The sequence below is a fragment of the Elephas maximus genome, chromosome 21 (genome assembly GCF_024166365.1).
Source record: "Elephas maximus indicus isolate mEleMax1 chromosome 21, mEleMax1 primary haplotype, whole genome shotgun sequence".
NCBI classification, from domain to species: domain Eukaryota; kingdom Metazoa; phylum Chordata; class Mammalia; order Proboscidea; family Elephantidae; genus Elephas; species Elephas maximus.
Window position 1 is genome coordinate 8,511,738 of NC_064839.1, and position 23,162 is coordinate 8,534,899.

Genomic DNA, 23,162 nt, shown 5'->3' on the forward strand with positions numbered 1-23,162 from the left:
CAGGAAGAACAAAGGAACTAAATAAATACTTTTATTTATAAACATCAGCACAAAGCTGGCTCCTATAAGGTGGAGGTTCAATGTCCAATTTTCCAAGCTGCTGTCCCACTCTATCCTCTCTAACATCAGCCACTCCCCCTCCCCTCAGGACTCTCCCTCCCATCTTTGTGTTCCCTAATTCACTGCAACATCTCACAGTGCTCAGGGACCATATAAAGGAACTGGCTCAAAGGGTTCTGGAGGCTGGCAAGTCCCAAATTCATGGGTCAGGGGTAGGCTTCTCCTGACCCAAATGGGTACAGGAGCTGAGAACCCAAACCAGCAGTTTAGACCATAGGCTGTTGGCTCACGAGGCTGTGGAAGGTGGTCAGTCAGATCACATAACAGACTGCCAGCCGAAGAGGCTGTGGAGACCAGCGAATCCCAGAATTGGCAGGTTAGGAAGCAGGCCTCTGGGGAGGTCAATTGATCATGAACCAGACCAGGACACACACATATATCTTAGATGCAGGCCACACCCCAGGGAAAGGCATAACTTGAATAAGGGTAGAACTCGAGTCAGGCCCTTCTGCAAGGCTGCAACCCAAGACACACTTTACACTAACCCTGCATCATCGATGTGTAGCAGTCAGGATCCATAACACAAAAAATGGAGAACAACCACACAATACTGGGAATCATGGCCAAGCTGACACATAGCCATGACTATCACAGGTTCCATATACCTTATTTGTATAATCCCGCTCAATCATTGTGTATGCGTCACAAAGACAATGGCTAGAAGGGCCATATTAAGTGATTCACTGCACCACAGGAGCCCAGAAAGACATTTGAGGTCTAAGGGAGGGGGAAGAAGCATATGATAGTCAGAAGCAGTGTCAATGTAGCTTAAGTCCCACCATTCATAATTTCCTTCAAGGATCCCAGACTCCTCGGGGCAGCATCATTTCTTTCCTAAGAAGGTAAGAAAAATATCTTGCCTCAGGAGTGGACTAGAGGCTGGATGAGCCCCTCCCAGAGAGGTTCCCTCTGGGCTTCTTCCAGGACCTGGGTACAGACTCTGCCGGCGACCCCTCCACCCGCTGCAGTGTCCATCAGGAGTTTCAGCTCCACCTGGGTCTTCATTGGGCTTGGGCAGAAGCACAGCTCGGACGGCCTCGGCGTCATCACCTCTTGATCATGGTATATAAAGCAGGGGTTCCACCAACTCTAAAATTCTGTTTAGAAACCATGGATCCTAAAAGGTATAAGCCCTGAATAGGGAGATGTCTGTTTGTCTATCTGCATTGCACACACAGACAGAATGTGCCTCAGACTTCCATGCAGCAATGAAATTGCTAGGAAGGAGGGCTTCACCCACTCCATGGATGCTACGTTCATCCAGTATGATCAAGCCAGACACAGAAGACACTTACACAGTGTTGGCAAAGTGAAAGCCATTATTACTTATAGAAAAACCAAAAAAACCAAACCCCTTGCCATCCAGGCAATTCCAACTCATAGCAAGCCTATAGATCAAAGTAGAACTGCCCCACAGGGTTTCCAAGGCTGTAAATCTTTAGGACACAAACTGCCCCATCTTTCTCCTGCAGAGTGGGCTCACCGGTTTGGTTAGCAGAGGAGAGACTTAACCACTGCACCAACAGGGCTCCTATTTATAGAAAGCAAACGGGAAACAAAAGAAACATCTCTCCCAGCAAACTGGCCCCGACCCTCTACAGGTAGTTCATTATGTAGGAGAGGAACCTGCTTATTTTCAAAGGGGGCACCCCAGTTTACCCCCCCACGTCCATACTTACCTCACTCAGCAGGTGCTGTGGTTCAGGTCAGATGCTGCATTCACGTGCCTCAGGTGCAAGCCTGGGCTCCCCAGGGTCCACGTGGCTCACACTCCTGGGGTTCATGTGGCTTCCACGCTCCCAGGGTTCGTGTGGCTCCCCACTGTTCCCGAGGTGCATGTGGCTCACACTCCTAGGGTTCGTGTGGCTCCCCGCTGCTCCCAGGGTCCACATGGCTCACGCTCTTGGGGTTCATACGGCTCCCCAAGCTCCCCGGGGTTCGTGTGGCTCCCCACTGCTCCCGGTGTCCGCGTGGCTCCCACCTACCAGGTCCCCGCTGGGCCGCACTGCCAGGCCCACTCACACCTGCCCTGCTCTGCCCCAGGCTTCACTGAGCCTGGCATCACCTGCTCTGCCGCTGGTCCCGCTGCGCTGGGTAGGGACGAATCCCTACTTGGGGCGGCTCAGGCTCGGGCCTGCCCAGGCAGGGTCAGCCCCCAGCCCCGCTGCCTGCTGCGTGGAGCCGCCTGCACTGCAGCCGCGTCCCCCTTTTCGGGGTGCCTGGCTTTGTGGGCCACCTCCTGCCCTGAAGCACTCAGCCCTGTCTCCATGGGCCGGCTGAACCCACGGCAGCCATCTCTCTCCGGGGGCCAACAAACCACCGTCTTTCCCCATCTTCAGTGTTCAGCCCTCCATGACCTATATAGCTCTTCTATCTGGCTTAGAAGAGTCTCCTTCTCCAACGGTGGTGCTCAGCTCCGGAGTAAAAAATCTCCATCAGTTTGGCCCTTTTGTAGACATTCTCCAGGTGGGGCCCACCCAGCAGGCCGCAAACCAACCAATTGCCAAATGAACCACAGCCGCCCACTCCTAGTGGGGGTGGATCAGTGAACCGACCAATCCCTGCAAGCCTTTACGCAGACAGTAGCTAGATGGATCAATTGCAAGATTTCAACCTGACCAATCATTTTGGGAGAATTACCAATCCGGGACCAGAAAGGCCTAGTAGAAAAGAAACCCCTTGCATTGAGGGAGGGATGTCAACACTCCCTACTGTCTCTACTGACCCCTCTAGGGTCGGGAATCGACTCCACCGCAATCGGTTTTTAAGGGTTTTTACTGTCCCTGCTAATTACATGTACCATGCCCAGGGGAAGTTTGGTCCTGGGGAGAACTTACCCGAAAGACAACCCCAAGCCCTATGGCTGGGGACTCCATGAAGGGGCGGGAGCAGGAAGACAGAGGGGCAGAAGCCAAGGCAGCAGACCTGGAAGAGAGTTTCGGTCCTTTCGTGTTTGCACGGGGATTCTCTCTCCACTGAGGACGTTTGTTCAGACTTTTTTTTTTTTTTTTTTGCCATTATTGTCATTACCCACCACCCATCTGTCAGTTTGTCCTACTGTGGTGGCTGGCGTGTTGCTATGATGCTGGGAGCTACACCACCAGAAAGTATTTCAAATACCAGCAGGGTCGCCCATGGTGGACAGGTTTCAGTAGACCTTCCAGACTAAAACAGACTAGGAAGAAAGGCCTGGCAACCTACTTCTGAAAATTAGCCAAAGAACACTCTATGGATCTCAACAGAATGTTGTCTGATATAGTGCTGGAGGATGGGCCGGCTAGGTTGGAAGGTGCTCAGACTTCACAAAGGACTGGAGCATACCAATGAGTTGGAGCCAACTTGACAGCAACTAGCAACAACATTGTCATTAAAATAATAATAATATAAACCCAAAAAACCCAAACCCATTGCCATGAGTCAATTCCGACTCATAGTGACCCTACAGGACACCGTAGAACCGCCCCACAGGGTTTCCAAGGAGCGGCTGCTGGATTCAAGCTGCTGACTTTTTGGTCAGCAGCCAAAGGCTTAACCACTGCGCCACCAGGGCCCTGATAATAATATAGATGTTTTAAAAAGTAGACTTTTCATTTCTTAATGGATACAGAGTTTCTGTTTGAAAAGATTTTGGAAATAAACAGTGGTGATGGTTACACAAAGAACAGTGCAAAGCAGCCCAGAACTGTGTAACGAAAATGCACTAAAAGAATGTTTCCTAAGATAAAAAAATAGATTTTATAGAAAGAAAAAACTAAGCCAAAGCCCTTTAATTGAGGGCAGATCCATGATTTCAAAGACTGCAGAATCAACATTCTCTTTTTGCTGGATAAGAAAATGGCAGGGAAAAAAAAATTAGATTCAGACATTTCATTTCTGCTTGGATTTGCTCTGCTCCTTTTTCTCCCAGAGTCTTGCCTGACGTTGGCCAGAAGAGAAACTTGATTGAGCTGCCAAACTTCTAGGTCACGAGCTCTGCTTTCGTAATTTGCAATGTCTCCATCAAAAAACAATTGAATCTGAAGAGCCAGAAATGCATGCTGCATGAAAGATTTCTGATTACAGCGCCCACTCTCAGGCTCAGAAAACAAGTGCTTCTCCAAGCGATCTGGACCCCTCTGAACCCGTCATCTTTACCAGGGGCTCAGCTGGTGTTTGAACCAAAATTGCCACTTAAACCTGGCCTTGTGGTTCACTGTGCTGATCACACAAGAGCGGAGAGTTGCTTATCCACCTTGCACTGAGTTTCTCTTCCAAATACGGGAACATGGTAGGTGGGACTTTGATGTTACTGAGTTTCTTCACTCATTATATTGTGAGTTCAAAAAGAGCGTGAAATACACTTACGCTGTGACCCTTCAGTGCTTCCAGCAAGATGCCCTGGGGTCTGCCTTTTCCGTCAGATGTATATGCCTCAGGCCAGCTTTTTGTGAGGAAGGAAGATCAAGCCACGTTCCAGAATAAATGTGCTTCTATCCCAGCTCTAGGCTTTCCTAATTCTTCAGTTAGGGATGCTGCTCCCTCGTGTCCTCAATCTGCTGTTCACAAGACACCTTACACATCACAGACCGACCAGTGATGTTTTAAACTGGGAATGGGCAAGGTGACGGCTGATTCCCCCAACCCTTCCCAGATTGCTCAAACATTGACAGATAGATGGCCTTGTTTCTTGATGAAACGTCTTTAAACCAGTCATGTTATAAGTTTGGGAATTGTCTAATGTTAGTAGGTATCGTAAGGAGTCCTGGTGGTCTAGTGGTTAAAAGCTAGGCTGATAACCAGAAGGTCACTGGTTCAAATCCACCAGCTACTCTACAGGAGAAAGATGTGGCAGTCTGTAAAGATTACAGCCTTGGAAACCCTATGGGGTGGTTCTACTCAGTCCTATAGGGTCACTATGAGTTGTAGTCAACTCTGATAATATGTGTCATTTACATTTTAAAATTTCCTCTGCATCTGTGATTATTTGCTCTCTCTGATTTTGTGATCTGGAACCTGATTGTTCAGCTATTAGCTGCACGACATTCCGTAAAATGCTTAAACTCTGTGCCTCAGTTTATTCATATGTAAAATGATAATAATAGTGCTTACCTCCAGAGATGGAGCGAATACAGTAAACTACAAGCACAGCGCCAAGGGTAATAGACGTCAACAAACGTAAACTATCCTTCGTCCTGTTCCTTACCCAATCAGTAAATGAGTTGTGTCTGCTTTCTTTAAAAAAACAGCTCTTGGGTTTATTTTGACTTTTTTTTAAGTAATTAATTTCTGTTTCATCTTACCATTTTCTTCTGCTTTTATTTTGTCATCATTTTTAGATTTCTTGAAATTAGAATTTGTGTATTTTCATGCTGTCTTGTTTAGTACTATATTTGAGGCTATGAATTTTTCTCTGAATATGGCTTTAGCCATCTTATATGTAGTATTTGACAATAGTCTAGATATTCCATTTTGTTTTCAGTTTAAATAAACCCAAAAAAACCAAACCCAGTGCCATCGATTCCGACTCACAGCAACCCTATAGGACAGAGTAGAACTGCTCCATAGACTTTCCAAGGAGCACCTGACATTCGAACTGCCAACCCTTTGGTTAGCATCTGTAGCACTTAACCACTACACCACCGGGGTTTCCTCAATTTAGATAGGAATTCCAAAATTTCCAAGATGTTTTTTTTCTCTCTTGTATTTTTGTTATGCTAACCAAAAGGTTGGCAGTTCGAATCCACCAGCTGCTCTTTGGAAACCCTATGCGACAGCTATATGGTCAGTGAGTGGTAATCGGCTCGATGGCACCAGTTTTGGTTTTGTAGTCTTTTTTTTTTTCTGACACCAGAAAATGCAGTCTGTACTATTTCTAATTTTGAATAGAGGTAACCAAAATATGGTCAGTTTTGGTAAATGTTTCAGCGGGCTTAAAAGGATGTAATTAATCTCTGTTATTTGGATTTGTAATTAAATATATATTAGTGATTATACTATTCCCATGCTCTATAGCATTATTATTATTTTAGTATTGCCATTTATTCTTTTTTTTTTTATTAACTTATATTGTGCTTTAAGTGAAAGTTTACAAATCAGGTCAGTCTCTCATACAAAAATTTACATACACCTTGCTATACACTCCTAACTGCTCTCTCTCTAATGAGATAGCACAGTTCTTCCCTCCACTCTCTCTCCTCATGTCCATTTGGGTATCTTCTGGCCCCCTCTGCCCTCTCATCCCCGCTCCAGACAGAAGATGCCAACATAGTCTCATGTGTCCTCTTGATCCAAGAAGCTCGTTCTTCACCAGTATCATTTTCCATCCCATATTCCAGTCCAATCCCTGTCTGAAGAGTTGGCTTTGGGAATCATTCCTGTCTTGGGTAACAGAAGGTCTGGGGACCATGGCCTCTGGGGTCCTTCTAGTCCCAGTGTGACCATTAAGTCTGGTCTTTTTATGAGAATTTGGGGTCTGCATCCCACTGCTCTCTTGCTCCTTCAGGGGTTCTCTGTTGTGTTCCCTGTTAGGGCAGTCATCGGTTGTGGCTGGGCACCATTTAGTTCTTCTGGTCTCAGGCTGATGTAGTCTCTGGTTTATGTGGTCCTTTCTGTCTTTTAGGCGATAATTACCTTGTGTCTTTGGTGTTCTTCATGCTTCCTTGCTCCAGGTAGGTTAAGACCAATTGATGCATCTTAGATGGCTACTTGCTAGCATTTAAGACTCCAGACACCACTCTCCAAAGTGGGAATCAGAATGCTTTCTTAATAGATTTTATTATGCCAATTGACTTAGATGTCCCCTGAAACCATGATCCTTAAACCCCCGCCCCTGTGTAGCATCATTTTGTAGACTGCATTTGTCATTGGTTGTCTGAGGTAAGTTAGATGAACCCTCTATTTTGGTTCCGTTGTTCCTCCTTGCATTTCCAGGCACTTGCTTTATATATTTTGACACTTTTACTGGTTAGAGTATACTAACAAGTCCCTGGGTGGTGCAAACAGTTAAGCGCCCAACAACTAGCAAAAGATGCTTGGAAGACAGGCCTGGCAATCTGCTTCTGGAAGGCCTTGAAAACCCTGTGGAGCAGTTCTAGTCTGCATACATGGGGTCACCACGAGTCGGAATCAACTAACCACGACAAAGACGATCCTATGCTGCTAGAACCAATAGACTCCCCCTAAACCCACCTCCTAAATGTAACAGCTCACGCCCACTCTTTCAGTTTCCTAGTTAACAACTCATATTTAAATGACTTTTTTTGTGAAAATATGTACAAAACATTTGCCAATTCAACAACTTCTACGCGTACAATTCAGTGACATTGATTGCATTCTTCATGCTGTGCAGCCAATATCGTTGTTCTTTTCCAAATTATTCCACCACCATTAACATAAGCTCAATGCCGCCTAACCCAAAACTTCCTCCTTTCTCCACCCCCCCAACCAGTAATAAACTTCGGTTTCTATATATTTTCTTAACATACGTGAGATCATACAGTATTAGTCCTTTTGCAACTGACTTCATTCGCTCAGTATAATGTTTTCAAGGTTCATCCAAGACTTCACTTCTCTTCATGGCTGAGTAGTAGTCCATCGTGTACAAAGTGTACCATATTTTTTCATCCTTTCATTTGTTGTTGTGCTGTTAAACAATTCTTGATATTAAATTCTCTCTGTTCAAATATCTGGGATAGTTCTGTCTCCTGCTGGAACCCTGGTTTAATAAGGCAATGACAGGTGTTCTCATAGGCAGGAGAGGGGGTGGAGGTAGACAGGTAGTCAGAAACCTAGTCTGAAGCAGTTTGGCCATGTTCAACCCAAGGCTACCAAACTCGCCCTGCTCAGCGTCATTCCAGCACACAGGAATGGGAAAAAGGGCACCAAGGAGCAAGCAGAGAGGTTTACGGGCCAGACCTAGAAGTGGCACTCATTGCTGCTGCTCACGTTCCATTGGAGAACATTTAGCAGAAGGTCACACCTAAGTGTAAGAGAGAATAGAACGCATGGTATATATTAATGGCCATATGTCCAGCTATAATGCTGTTACCACTGAAGTGGAGAATAAGTTTTGGTGGGCAGCCAGCCAGTTTCTGACACGCTGTTGTTTGTTTTACATATTAATTTAGGCTGCTTGTATTCTAGTTATAGATTTAACACATTTTACCTTAAATTCAATTTTGTGTGATCTGAAAGTGGAAAGTTCCAGTTACACTGGATCTTTAAGCATTCAGGCCAAGACAGGCCTCTCAGCACTGCATTGAATATTTACATGTTCTTTATTTGCTCTTATAACTGGCTGGAATTTAAAAAAATCTTAGGTCACACTTACGGTACAGCATTGAACTGATGTGAAGTTGAGCAAGCCACATTTTCTCACCTAGGAGACTGGTCCTTTATGGCCTGAATGCTTAAAGAAATCCCTTTTATCCCTAAAGCTCAGTAACTTCTCCACAATGTGTTTTAGTGTTGCTCATTTTGTATCAAATTTTCCTGGAACATGATGTGTTCTCTTAATCTGCAGATGTAGTCCTTCCTCATCTAGGGAAAACTTTCTTTTATTATATCTTTGAATTTTTTTCCTGTGACAGTCACAGCCTTCTCTACCTAGGGATTCCATCTTCCTTTATGTTGACTCAAATTTGCCCATCCTCCATTCTTACCATAGTACATTCTATGTACATTTGCTGATCAAGTGTCACCCTTATCAGTGGCCGTCCCTCAACCACGGGAGAAAAAAATCCTTTCTCACCCTTTATTGCCCCTTTCCCCAACTTACCTTATTTTTCTTTACGGTACTTATCACTATACCTGTCACCCAATATCCCCAACCCCAACTTGTACACAAGATCCGTAAAGAGAGGGGTATTTGACTTTTTGTTTTTCCTCACCATTGTGCCTAGAGCCCGTTCCTGTCAATTCCGACTCATAGTGACCCTGTAGGACAGGGTAGAACTGCCCCATAGTTTCCAAGGAGCACCTGGTAGATTCCAACAGCTGACCTTTTGGTTAGCAGATATAGCTCTTAACCACTATGCCACCAGGGTTTCCATGCTTAGAACAGTGTCCGACATATAGTCGATGCTCAATAAGTACTTGACTGAATTATCTCAAGCTTTCCCTCTGTGTCAGCAATTCAATTTTCGGCCATTTATATTTGGTTCTTTGTTGTTTCTAATTCTATGGAACTTGTTTCCTTGGCTTCATTTTCTCATCTCATTGTATTGTCTTATTTTGTCTTTGATTTCTTCTTTCATTGATTCCTTTTCTCCTTAATTTCTCTTAGAGTATAGGACATTTGTTGTGAAGGATGCTCTATGTCCTAAATTTTCTTTCAAAATGGGTTCTATATCTACTCTTTTTTTTTCTGTAGCATTTTAACATAATTTACAAGCAGTTTCTTTACATCTTTCTCATGCCTGACACAACAGCTTTGTGGGTGCCCAGATATAGCTGTGCATGGTCTTCCTGAACCTTTTTCCACCCAATATGAAATGTTTTGGCCTCTCCCAGCTGCTTCAAGCTGAGTCCCTCATTCTCAGGCAGTAAGACAAAAGTCAGGAATATGCAGCCCTCAGAAAGGCAGAAAAGGTCAAAGGAAAAAAAGAAACAGGACAAGAACCAATTGAGGGGAGGAGAAATGGGCTGATGGCAAGCCCTACCAAAGCGTCTTCACCCCCACTGAGGAGTGAGAGACAGAAGTTACTTGTTTCACCATCTTCTTCTCTGGCTAGCAGGAGAGCAGGGGCAACTTCTAAGCAGAGGGAGCGAAGTGGTGGATTTACCCCCAAGGCTGTCCATCTCTAACACGAGTAAAGGCAAAGAAGTTTACCCTGTTTGGAGGAACAATCCCATACTGTAGGGCATTGTCCTTGGAAAAAGGATATGCCCTTGATTAGGCATTGTGGATTCAGGTATGTTAAACAAAACTATAGGGAAAAAAAAAAAGGTAGCCATCAAATCTACCAACACCACTGCCCATGAGCCACACCACACCCCTCCTCTCAGGCAAGAAGACACAAGTCAGGGATGAGTTCCCAGACCGTCTATGGCTGCAGATAACCAGCTCTGGGATCACCATTGCTCCTCGTCTAACTCCCTCCCAGCTAGGAAATCAAATGTCCACTCGTGACAGCTTTTCTCTGCTGGAGAGTAAGACTTTCGCAGTGGTATATGTGGTGGGGGAAGAGCGTTCACCCTGGACAGGGACATTCCCTGTCTTTCCCACAGATGCTGACTCAACACTCATCAACTTCCTTCCAAACGTATTAGGTTTTTCATAATTTATCTACCGACCTTGTCCTCACCCCTATACAGGTTCTGGGAGGCTGGAATACAGGAGCCAAGTACTAATTCCACTGGGTCTTTTGTCTTCCTCCTATTTTTCCGAGTTGATGGCATGTATGAGGTTGTCCTGCTTTCTTTGTCTGAAGGCTGCTGGTGTTGTTTTGCTGGTCCTTCCCCTCTTGTTTTCATTCGTGCTTTGAGTTTCTGGGATAGGGGTGTTTTATGATCTGGCTGCATGCTTCCATGCTACTTCCAACCTTTGTATATGACTGAAATTTGGTCTCTGTTTTCACATTGTGTTGACTCTTAAACTTTTATATGCCATCTATTTAATATGCAATGCTCATGGAGGGCTGGAAGCACGTCTTTGAATCTCCTCTTTGAGTTTCAGAGAAAAGTTACATGTACTCAGGTGTTCAATAAATGTTATTTGGTGTCCCTAAAGCACTGTAAGCTTATCACACATTGAAGATGACACTGAGATGATCCCACGCTCTGATTTTTAAATACTGAAATAATGACTTTTTTCAGACTTAAATAAAATGGCAGGAAATCTGGAAAACACCATGTTTCGTAAAACAATGCTCTGGGAACATAGTGGAATTTGATATTCAGTCAGGAGTTTCCAACAGATGCTGCTTGTACAATAAACTTACACAGTCAATCTGCCATTGTGATAGAGGAAGCTTTATATCAGATTTAAGTCTTGTCATGCCTGGATAAATATGCTAGTATTTCCAGTCAGTCTCTAGTGCAGCTGCTAAAATATTTCTGCTCTGCAAAATGTAGCCCAAGTGGGGCTTCTAAAATTCATATGAGCTCTGAGTTCTAATTCTTATTGTTTTTTGCTTTTCTAGTTAGAAAACAGGTACTGGTTTTTGTGGAGTTGAACATCAAGATTTACTGATTCCAATATATCTTTCAGAACAATGAATTCTGAATTTCATCAAAACATATTGTTGATACATATGTTACAGATTCTGGATGCCTTCAGTAGCACGTGAAAATGTCAGAATTTTGCATATGTAACATTTAAGCAGGAAGCTAAAAATCATCCAGGAAACATACGTTTGCAGATGATATCCAACTCCAACTGAGACGGCAGCAGATTTCTGGCAACTCCGCTCAGCTAATCAGAATTTTTTTTTATCCTTAAAAATAGAATACACTTTCCTCCAAATTTCAGTAAAACATTAAATATTTCAAGGATTTTTTGTTTTAAATTTCTAGTTTTCCCAGCTATGAAGTATCAGTCCTCAATTCTCTCTCCATTGGCTTCAGGCTTATGTTTTTGAATCTAGCTTCATTGTTGAGGACCACCTTTTCATAAACTGTCTTTAAATAGTCATTTAACTTAATTCTCTTCTTGATCTTATCACTCTTCTTAAACTACTCTGTAAGGTCAGATTATATGCTATTCTTCTCAGTTTTGCCAAGCGACAAATACACAATTTCTTACACAGATCTAGTCAGTGTACCTCAGAGTTATGAGAAACGTGACTGACTCTCCAGAGTTTTCCATGTGCTCAAGCATCCATTTATCAGTTTGACTCATTAATGAAGCCACTTGTCTCTTCTTTCTCAGCTCCTTTCAAGACTCTACAAATGGGTCGAATTTTTTATGTGACAAGCCAGCTGACTTCTCAAGTGAAACTCCATAATAAAACTGACCAGAAAAATGACTTACTATAGGGCCAGGGCTCAAACTAATGGGCTGAATTGTAACATTTAAGAAGGAACTAAATTTATAGAATACTAGTGTTTAATCTTCTTTCTGTTATTAAAATTTACTTAGGTCAATTTGGTGGCAAGATATGTGAAATGGAAGGTACACGGATTCTTTTCTATCCCAACTCCAAATCAATTAAACTATTCAAGTGTGATAAACTCAATTATGTGGACTTGGGAATATGACAGCAACTACCACCAAAACAACCAGACAACCATTAACTCAGAAATAAAATTGAATGACTTTAATTCTGTTTTTACTAGTACAAGCTAAGTCAACAGTTCTATAATTCAATGTACTTCTGAAGGGTCCTATACAAGTCCTATTTTTAGTAGAAGCTCAGAAATGTTTGATAAGGGATAGATACAGTACACTGTATTGTAATCCAACCTCTATAATTAGCACAAGTACAAAATCATAGTCATGTTAACAAGGTAAAAACTGAACAATAGCTCTGTGTACTAAAATATAATAAATAATGCAGTTACTGAGAATCAAAGTATTAGCTGGTTGACTTTGCTTTTATGATGCACATTGACATCTTCTAGCATGACAATATGAAGAAGAACGCAGCCTCAGGATTGGAGGAAGACTCATTAACAACCTGCATTATGCAGATGACACAACCTTGCTTGCTGATAGTGCAGAGGACTTGAAGCACTTACTAATGAAGATCAGACTACAGCCTTCAGTATGGATTAATCTTCAACATAAAACAACAACAACAAAAAACCTCACAACTGGACCAATAAGCAACATCATGACAAACAGAGAAAATACTGAAGTTATCAAAGATTTCATTTTATTTGAATTCACAATCAACGCCCATGAAAGCAGCAGTCAAGAAATCAAAAGACTTATTGCACTGGGCAAATCCAGTGCAAAAAACCGCTTTAATGTGTTAAAAAGCAAAGATGTCGCCTTGAGGATTAAGGTGCACCTGACCCAAGCCATGGTATTTTCAATTGCCTTTTTTTTTAATATGCAGGCAAAAGCTGGACAACGAATAAGGAAGACTGAAGAAGAAGTGATGCCTTTGAATTATAGTTTTGGCACAGAATAGTGAATATACTATGGACTGTCAGAAGAACGAACAAGTCTGTCTTAGAAGAAGTACAGCCAGAATGCTGCTTGGAAGTGAAGGTGGCAAGACTTTGTCTCATGTACTTTGGACATGTCATGGGGGGATCAGTCCCTGGAGAAGGATAGATATCATGCATGATAAAGTATAAGGTCAGCAAAAAAACACGAAGACCCTCAATAAGATGGGTTGACACAGTAGCTGCAACAATGGGCTCGAACACAGCAGCGATTGTGAGGATGGCGCAGGACCGGGCAGTGTTTTGTTCTGTTGTTCATGGGGTGGCTCTGAGTCAGAGCTGACTCAACAGCACCTAACACAACAGCAGCAGCGTGACAATGCCACAAAAAAAATTCACCATTCTTTCAATACTTTCTGATTCCCAGTATGTGTTGCTAGTTGGCAAATTCATCTTTTAATGCCACTAAAGTGGGACTTTAAAGGAGCCCTGATGGTGCAGTAGTTCAAACCCACCAGCCGCTCTGTGGGAGAAGGATGTGGCAGTCTGCTTCTGTAAAGATGTACACCCTTGGAAGCTATGGGGCAGTTCTATAGGTTCTCTGTCAGTTGGAATCAACTCAACAGCAGTGGGTTTGGTTTGTATTTTTTGGGAAGTGGGGATTTAGTCCAAAGAGCAAAGCTTCATTTTCATGAGCTATCTAGATGATCATGAGACATGCAGAGGTGATTTTCAATTCATAAACTATTTCTATTGTTCAAAGAAGACTGTTACTGTTGTTGGCATAACCACGAGAACCCTTTTCACTTGATTAGAAGCACTTCTTACCATCAGCATAGCTATGGCATGCAAGAATCTAACAGCTCTGCTGAGGGCATGGCGACCACCTCCCAGCATGGTCAGTCCACCTTGATAAAGCTTCACACACTTCCAGATAATGTCCGTTCTCTGTTCCCCACTAGCTAACCAGACAGGGGTCCTCATTGCTGGGTGTGACTTCTCCTTCCAGCAGCAAATTCATCACAACCTTTGTCAAATAGCTGCAGGTTCCTCTTTTTCCCAAGGGTGGAGTGTTGTAAAAGGAAGTCATGTCATCCTGCAAAGGAAAAAAGTGAGCGAATTGTTTGTAAAGAGTTGACAGGCAAAATCACTGGCAGCTAGGGGGAAAATTAAATTCACAGAAAGATTTCTCTGTGGAAAGTATGAGGTTCCTGAGGTTTTTTTTTGTTTTTGTTTTCATTTTCCTGAGGCGTCATCTCAGCATATAAAACAAAGATAGACATTTTTAGTATCCTCTTCTTTACGGATAATTTTTATTTGCTTAGGGAGCCTTTTTACAAATGAGCATAAGAAGAACCTGGAGGGGCCTAGATTAGGTGGTACACAGCACCGATCTAGGCTGTTACTACACTTCCATCCTGTCCGGAACTTCATGTTACAGCCTCTGGAATCTACAGCTGCTCCCTGGTAAAATACATTTTGACTGCTAACTGTATAAAGGAAATCTTCCTCTTCCTAGATTTCTTTTAGTCAGAATTTTACACCTGAATTGACTAGTGGTTAACCGAAAAGTAACATTAATTCCTCAAGTAAGTCAGGCCTCCTCCCGCCCTTCAAGGATTCTGTCTTGCACTCCGTGAATCTGCTCTTGAATTTAAATGATGAGAGATTAGGAATTTTCTGAAGGACTAAGACAATGAAAAAATTGTACAAAATGCTACTTTCTCTACTCACTTGTTTTTCAACTTCTTTCAGCCGATTCTCGTCCTTTTGGAATTCATGAAACGCTTCTTTCACCAGTTTGTCTAGATCCACTTTGTCCTGAAACTCCAGCTCGGGGTTCCTTTCCAGCACAATGGAGACAACCATCAGTAACTGGAAGAGACAGATGTTGAAAGCCCAATTACATGAAAATACAAAAGCAGCACTGTTGGACTTGTTTTCATTCTTTAATCGGACCAACGCATGATTGTGTGTTCTGGGGGATAGGATCAGCTCTGGAATCTTTTGATTTTTGCAAATCAGCGGCATAAATTCTGTTCAGAAACTACACTTTTTTAAAACTGTATGTGCCCCTGTAGCTGTACAGAAATGATTTTTTTGTAATTTAAATAAAACCAATAACTTAGAAAAATGACTTTCCCAACCTTGTAGATAGTTCACAGTGCTGATTTCAGCAAAGGGTCTAAACTCTTTCTGGGCCTCAATCCTTTTTGGCAAGAGGCCAATAACCAAACACCATCCAGTATGGTGGGGGGCCTGTCGTAGAAGAAGGGGCAGAAGGCAAAGACAGAAAAGGCAGGTGAGTTCCACAGAGACTATGGAGCTGGGCTCACGGCCAAAGGATCTGGAGCCCTCTGCCCGCAAAGAGTGTAATTCTGTGACACCATAGTAATTTCCGAGGGAATGGCTATGTTTTTAAAAATACCCATACCTCTGACCTTTATAACATGAATACTAGTCTAGTCTGTATAAACTACCTTAGTTTAAGGCACCATCCTCCTGTTTGGCCATCCCATACATGTGTCCTGAGTTCTAATGCTCATTTTACACAACAAACTCTATACAAAAAAACAAAACAAAACAAAAAAAACCTGTTGCCGTTGAGTTGATTCCAACTCACAGCGACCCTATAGGGCTGCGCCATAGGGTTTCCAAGAAGTGACTAGTGGATTCAAACTGTTGACCTTTTTGTTAGCAGCTGAGCTCTTAACCACAGTGCCACCAGGGCTGCTAAACTCTATGCAGTGCTTGGTAAAGGCTTTCTAAAGTTTATAGCTCCTACTTTGCACATCAATAGAAAACTGACCTAAAAAATCCCCAGTTTAGGAACCTCACTATCTGTACTTCATATAAATGCTTAAAAAATACAACCTGAAAGAACCAAAGGGACCAGTGTCAGTAAAATCCAGGGGTCACAACATGGAAGACCATGGAGCAGGGCTCTCGCCAGGAGAATACTAAGTTTTGTTCTGGTTCTAAGGAAATGTTCTTTCCGCAGAGCGAGTGATCTCACTTGGTCCAGATGCCCCAGACCAGGATGGGCTAAGGCTTAAACTGTTTCATCTTCCTGGACTCTCTTCTCCACCTCGCTCGCACGCACCGTGAAACCAACTGACACATCAGGGATGGGGCTGAATCTCACTTAGCTTTGACTGCAGCTCCAGAAATGCTGGGCTTCAGGAGGGTGACACGTTCAGTCCCGCATGCCCGGAGAGCTTCATCTGTATCAGACATATGGCCTGCCCTACAACCTGACCTCCAGAAACACAAAGTTTAAAGGGAATGTTCCGAGAAAGGAGGACAAAGTGAGGATGAGAGATATTCAGTCCATCTATTTTAGGGGTTTCTCTGTGCATTTGGTGAGTCCCTGGGTGGTGCACAGGGTTAACTCACTTGCTGCTGACTGAAAGGCTGGTGGTTTGAGTTTACCCAGAGGCACCTCAGAAGAGAGGCCTGGCTATCTCTTTCCAAAAAATCAGGCATTGGAAACCCTATGGAGCACACACGGGGTACAGCATGAGTTGGAATCAACTCAATGGCAGCTTTTTTTTCCTATGCATTTGGTATATTGTCTTAAAACAACAAAACAGCTTGTCTGTGTGTATTGTGCATGTACATATATTTTGGCATTTAACTTCACACAGAGCAATGATAATACAGTACACAATTACACATACTCTCTTCACAGAGATGTCTGGAAAGATGTCCCTCAAAAGACCTATGGTGATGATCTCTTGGTAGAGGGTGTGGGGAAATTTTCGCTTGCTTTTCTATAATTTTATGAACTGTTAAAATTTTCTACAATAGTGGCACATTATTTCTGTAAATAGAAAAAAAAAAGAAAACAAAACATAAAAAATAAGGTCACTTCCTCTACTCGTGTGGTATAGCTGAGGCACCTGTTGTTGATGGGTGAGTGCGTAGCTGGGCAGGCAGCCTTTCCATCTTGAAAAGTCTCAGATGTCTGAACTGTTCATGTGCTCTGACGAGGATGGCCGCCTTCTCCAAGGACTCCGCTGGAGATCAGGGGTAGGTGAGAACTGGAACTCTTGTCTCTTGGGCAGTGTCCCTTACACTAGCTTTCAGAGAACACATAAAAAGCCCTTCTTCAGCAATCTACATTTCTTAATACAAACCTCCACGATGATCTGTCTGTACTTCGGCTGGTCAATATTTCCGAGTATGTCTTCAACAAGAAGAGAAAAATTCATCTCGTACATGGTCATATCTGACAGGGTTGGCTGCTGGAAAAAAAAAAAAACACCTCAACATTAGCATGCTGCACGGTTGTTCTCTGGTTTTCATTTAATGGAGGAACTGCATTTTCTAATCAATAATCGTTTTCAGTTTCTATAAAACCATAGAGAGCATTTTCAGCTACAGGACTGAATTTTATATATGGCAAACTATTGAAGCCAACCAGCTGACTCCTGTGATAAATTAAACCTCCTGTTCTTAGTAGTTATTGTCACTCTATTCATGTTTTCCGGGGAAAGGACTATATTAGAAAGCCACTTCAACACACAAACAGAACAGCCAAGCACACATTCTTTTAAGAATTAACACAAGAAGTTAGGCTTGCCGTCAGATTTCAGCTTGTAAGTCACTTGCTATTGAATTTACGTCATTTCTGTGGCAGGTCCTTTCTGAGCTGGCAGCATAAAAATGCATACAAACAAGCAAAAAGAACATTATATGCAGAAATGGCAAGCAAACATGGAAAAAAGAAAAACTAGAAGAATTTTCTCTAGTCCACCCTTTATCTTTCATTTAAGAGTACTGTATAATCTTCCATTCATTTTTTGCAAACCAAATGAAAACAGAAAATAAACTCAAATCCAAATCCACAGTGGACGTGGTGGATAACCCTCAAAAGAAGGAAGGGAGGCCCTACGTGTCAAGCGTGTATGCCGGAAAGCCAATGGAGTCCCCGGAATTATCACCAGAGATGGTAAGATGTACTTAGTTGCTTTTACCTCCATGACTTACAGTGAACTTAATCGCAGCTTCAGAAAAACTACTCAAAATGAGATCCACTGGGAATGTACCCTCCCAATCGAATGACAGCAAAGTTATTTAGCCCGTTGTATATTTAATACGATCCATCGTTAATGCTTAGAAGTAGTACCTAGTTTGGGGAAAATAAAGGCTGGTTGCCAAACACATTAAAATGCTTACATGCCTAGCAACGGGATTAATGGGGTCACAGAAGGAAAGGAGGAAGGAACCTTTCTTTCATGGTTTGACATCCATTTCCTTTAATATATCTCATTTGAAAAGGCAACTTGGCTCCCATGTGACTGTGGTTAATTAAATCTAGAGAGATAGCATGCTTGCCTTGTTTCCTGTTATCAGAAAGAACTTATGGGAAGTAGTGTAGCAGAGAAGTTAAAGAAAAGGTTCAGAAGGCAAACTGCCAGGGGTAACACCTTGGGTCTGCTGCTGCCTAGGTGTGTGGCCCTGGGGAAATCACCAGCCTGCTTCCGTTTCCTCGTCTGTCAAATAGGAATAATAAAGGACTACCTTCACCTAGAAAGTGTCTGACCCATAAAAAGTAGTAAATACCTATCTATTTCTGTTACACGGAACACTGGTGTTCCCAAGGTGGAACTCCTGCCTTCCACGTAGAAGAGCTGGGTTGGATTCCTGATCAACGCACCTCATATGCAGCTACCACCCGACTGTCAGTGTAGATCTGTGCGTTGCTATGATGCTGAACAGGTTTCAGCAGAGGTTCCAGACCAAGATAGACTAGGAAGAAAGGCCTGGCGATGTACGTCTGAAAATTGTTGTTAGGTGCCATCAAGTGGTTCCGACTCATAGCAACCCTATGTACAACAGAATGAAACACTGCCTGTTCCTACACCATCCTCACAATCATTGTTATCCTCGAGCCCACTGCTGTTGCAGCCACCATGCCAATCCATCTTGCTGAGGGTCTTCCTCTTTTCTGCTGACCTTCTGCATTGCCAAGCATGATATGTCCTTTTCCAGGGACTGTACCTCCTGATAACATGTCCAAAGTACACAAGACGAAGTCTTGCAAGTTTTGCTCCCAAGGAGCACTCTAGCTATACTTCTTCCAAGACAGACTTGTTCATTCTTCTGGCAAAACCAAACCAAACTCATTGCTGTCAAGTGGATTCCAACTCATAGTAACCCTACAGGACAGAGTAGAACTGCCCCATAAAGTTTTCAAGGAGCGGCTGGTGGATTTGAACTGCCAACCTTTTGGCTGGCAGCCATAGTTCTTAACCACTGTGCCATGTTTTTCTGGCAGTCCACAGTATACTCAATATTCTTGGCCAACACTATAATTTAAAGGCATCAAGTCTTCTTTGGTCTTCCTTATTCATTGTCCAGATTTTGCATGTATATGACACACATCCATTGCCGTCAAGTCGATTCTGACTCATAGAGACCCTACGGGGCAGAGGAGAACTGCCCCATAGGGTTTCCAAGGAGCAGCTGGTGGATCTGAACTGCTGACCTTTAGGTTAGCAGCTGAGCTCTTACTACTATGCCAGGGCTCCATGCATATAAGGCAATTGAAAATACCATGGCTGGGTCAGGAGCGCCTTAGTCCTGAACACTTTAAAGAGGTCTTTTGCAGCAGATTTGCCCAATACAATGTGTCTTTTGATTTCTTGACTGCTGCTTCCACGGGCGTTGATTGTGGATCCAAGTACAATGAAATCCTTGACAACTTCAATCTTTTCTCCATTTATCACGATGTCACTTATTGGTCCAATTGTAAGGATTTCTGTTTTGAAAATTAACCTATGTAAACCCTATGGATGCCAATGGTCTGATCATGGGGATGGTGCAGGACCGGGCAGTATTTGTTCCGTTGTGCATGGAATCACCAAGAGTTAAGAACTCACTCTCCAGCAGCTCACAACAACAATTGTTACTGTTAACAAAGGCAGTGTACTGAATGTACCTGGCCCAGGCCATCAGACGATTACATGAAACTCTGGTAAGCATTAGTGGGGGCTGAGATAGAAGCTAACGAAAGGTTGCCACAGTCCACTGCCCAGGTGTGCAGAGACAAGGCCCAGAAGCAGCGGGGTGCTAACAATGAAGGCCTGTTTTCTGCTCACGGGAGACAGTGCTGCTCCAAACAGTAATCACAGAGCACCCAGGAGAGGGCTGGAGCACCTATCCTGGGAACCACGTAAACCCACCCAAAGTCCACGAATAGTACAAAGAACATTAAAGTTTTTATTTTTTTTTAATAGATAATATAGTCACTTAGTTGGAAATCTGAAAGGTGAAAAAGAGCTTCGGTGAAAAGTCCAGCCCTGCCCCTTCACCCACACAGTTTCTACTCCCAAAGCCCAAGACAAGAACACTACCAGTTTCTTGTGGGCCCTTCCAGAGATAGTCTACGCACAGTAAGCAAAGGGAGCGTGGGTTGGTGTATTTAAGAATACTTTATCTGTACAAAGAGGTTCATTAGAACTCATTGGCTTGACGCTGCAACACTGGAAACAAACACAGTACCTCACCTCCAAGGGCTGAGTTTTCACTGAATGTGGAAGGAGCGGGGTGGGAAGATTTGAACAAAATAATTGAGTCAGAGAAGCACCTGAGGGAGGGGCACCAATTCATTTGGAGCACAGGTAAGCTACACCTGGAGTAAAATAAGGGGTTCTTGGGTTGTGTGCATGCCATTCCTAAGCAGGAACTTCCTCAACCACGGCATCACTAGGCCGCCTGCTTCCCAGACCTGACCTGGGTCTGTCTTTTGAACCTGTGTTTTATTGTTTGTGAGGTCGCTCAGCAGTGGCCCATTGCTTTTGAGAAATAAAAACATGGTGGTGAAGGGACCCCCACTCAAAGCAAAGCCAATATAAGAAACCCTAAATTCACTAGTAAGTGAACAAAGGAAGGACAGCTTGCTTGGCAAAAGGCCTAGCTGCATGATTTCTTCAAGCAGAGAGCTTCCTTGAAACATTAGAAATACGACAATACAAAAAAAAATTGATTAAATTCAACTTTCCAGCAAGGTATCTGTTTGGTAAAGCAAGCTCTTTTATATAAAGGGACGCTAAAATTGAAAATAAAAGTGACTGAGATTGGGGAAAAACATTTCAATCCAGTTGATTAGACTTTTTATTTTTTAGTACTTCTTCCCTTCAGGTATCTGGAAACCCTTCTTCTAAATACGCTTAGAAAACTGAGTAAGCAGAAGGGTTGTGTTCAGTGCAGAGCGGGGAAGAACTCTCTACCCCTTAGGTCTCTTCAGAAATTCCTTTCACTGCCATAAACACGGTGGGGCTTCACCTGTGGCAAATGCTTCCCAGCGACAATGATACCGTTGGGTGTCCGCTCCAGGATCTGCCATACTCGGTCATAGAACCCAGTGGGAGTTCTATTCAAAGACCCGTCGATCTGACGCCTGTTCAGCCAGCATCTGTAGACCAAAGGAAAATGCCTCAGACTTGAAAAACAAGCTTGTTCTGGTAGAAAGCTGAGTTTTCAATATGGGTTAATTGTTCCAGTAGAGTGAGCAATAAAAGCCAAAATCCATCAATGATGCATGCCCGGCATGTGTTATGGAGGTTAGTAAATATTTCATAATAAAAGCAGAGCCGGCAAGAGAGAAGAAATTCCCCGAGATTTTAAAAAATTTAACAGGCAAAATGTTATTTTAAGTTATGAGCTTGCCCACTACATGATCAAATGATTTTCTAATAAGCAAAGCAGCTTCATTTAAGAACGTAGGAACAGCGAATTTTAAAGTAAGTTTACGAGGCTCTAAGGTACAATCAAATGTAACCTCTGTGAAGTCCCGGAAATCCTGTACCTTGACAGCAGCTGTTGTACACCTCTCCCAGGAAGGTATACGTGTGAATGAATGAATGAATCCTCAGATAAGGCATTTACTATATAATGAAATTGCCTTTATTTTAAACCTTATAAAAGTTTGCTGGGTAAATATGGCTAAAGTTCCAATGCTGAAAAACCAGCTACAGTATCCTACATGCCATAAAAATCAGAATGTAGCCAAAATTCATATTTTCATAGATTAAGTATTAATCTTAAAATCTAAGACTTGCATAATTCACAGACTAAAGATTCAGAATTTGTAGAAGCTGAAAAGGACACAATGAATGGCAAAGTGGTACAGTCTTGGCAAAGTGGTACAGTCTTGCCATAGTGGTACAGTCTTGCCATAGTGATACAGTCTCACAGATGCTGAAGACAGGAGCAAATACACAGTTTTTATACTTGGTATTAAAAAAGGCAGCAGAGTGAAATGTGTCATGCGCCATAAGGGGGATGTGTCACGACCCACTATCTTTCTGGGAATGAAAACAGCTGTGCAGGATGCAATAATCAGAGAGAGACATTTTTATTCTGGTGAAAGGGAACTGTCATGGATTGAATTATGTCCCCCCCAAAATGTGTGTATCAATTTGGCTGGGCCATGATTCCCAGTCTTGTGTGACTTTCCTATATGTTGTATATCCTGCCTCTATGACGTTAATGAGGGAGGATGGGTGGCAGTTGTGTTAGTGAGGCAGGACTCAACCTACAGGATTGGATCGTGTCTTGAATCAACCTCTTGAGATATAAAAGAAGAGAGCAGAGAGACAGGGGGACCTCATGCCATCCAGAAAGCAGCACAAGGAGCAGAGTGTGTCCTTTGGACCCAGGGACCCTGTGCCTCAGAAGCTCCTCAATGAGGGGAAGATTGAGGACAAGGACATTCCTCCAGACCCGACACGGAGAGAAAGCCTTCCCCTGGAGCCGATGCCCTGATTTTGGACTTTTAGCCTACTGTATTGTGAGGAAATAAATTTCTCTTTGTTAAAGCCATCCACTTGTGGTATTTCTGTTATAGCAGCACTAGATGACTAAGACAGGAACCAATGATGTTTTATCACTACAGAAGTGAGACAGGCGTGTTTTCGTGTTTTTTTTTTTTAGACTTCCATTGCTGGGTTCGGTGTAGGCTAAAGAGAAAGAGACCAAAGGTCCAGGGGCTCCTTGGTGGT

General features: G+C 43.1%; 1 protein-coding gene across 4 annotated transcripts in view; it reads right to left on the reverse strand.

The window, feature by feature from the left end:
• Nucleotides 1-2,944: 2,944 nt before the first annotated feature.
• The window catches only part of PHKB (phosphorylase kinase regulatory subunit beta), a 257,076-nt gene continuing 236,858 nt past the window's right edge, over nucleotides 2,945-23,162 (reverse strand). For 2 of the 4 annotated variants that reach the window (XM_049864304.1, XM_049864305.1), the window contains 4 exons: nucleotides 21,445-21,574; nucleotides 17,292-17,399; nucleotides 14,887-15,027; nucleotides 12,374-14,248 (listed from right to left, as the gene is read on the reverse strand). In XM_049864304.1, the coding sequence (XP_049720261.1) occupies nucleotides 14,111-14,248; nucleotides 14,887-15,027; nucleotides 17,292-17,399; nucleotides 21,445-21,574 (517 nt within the window). In that variant the 3' untranslated portion in view covers nucleotides 12,374-14,110. Of the gene's footprint in view, nucleotides 3,046-12,372; nucleotides 14,249-14,886; nucleotides 15,028-17,291; nucleotides 17,400-21,444; nucleotides 21,575-23,162 lie in introns of those variants that run through there. The other 2 variants (XR_007514667.1, XM_049864306.1) reach the window with 2 other exon arrangements.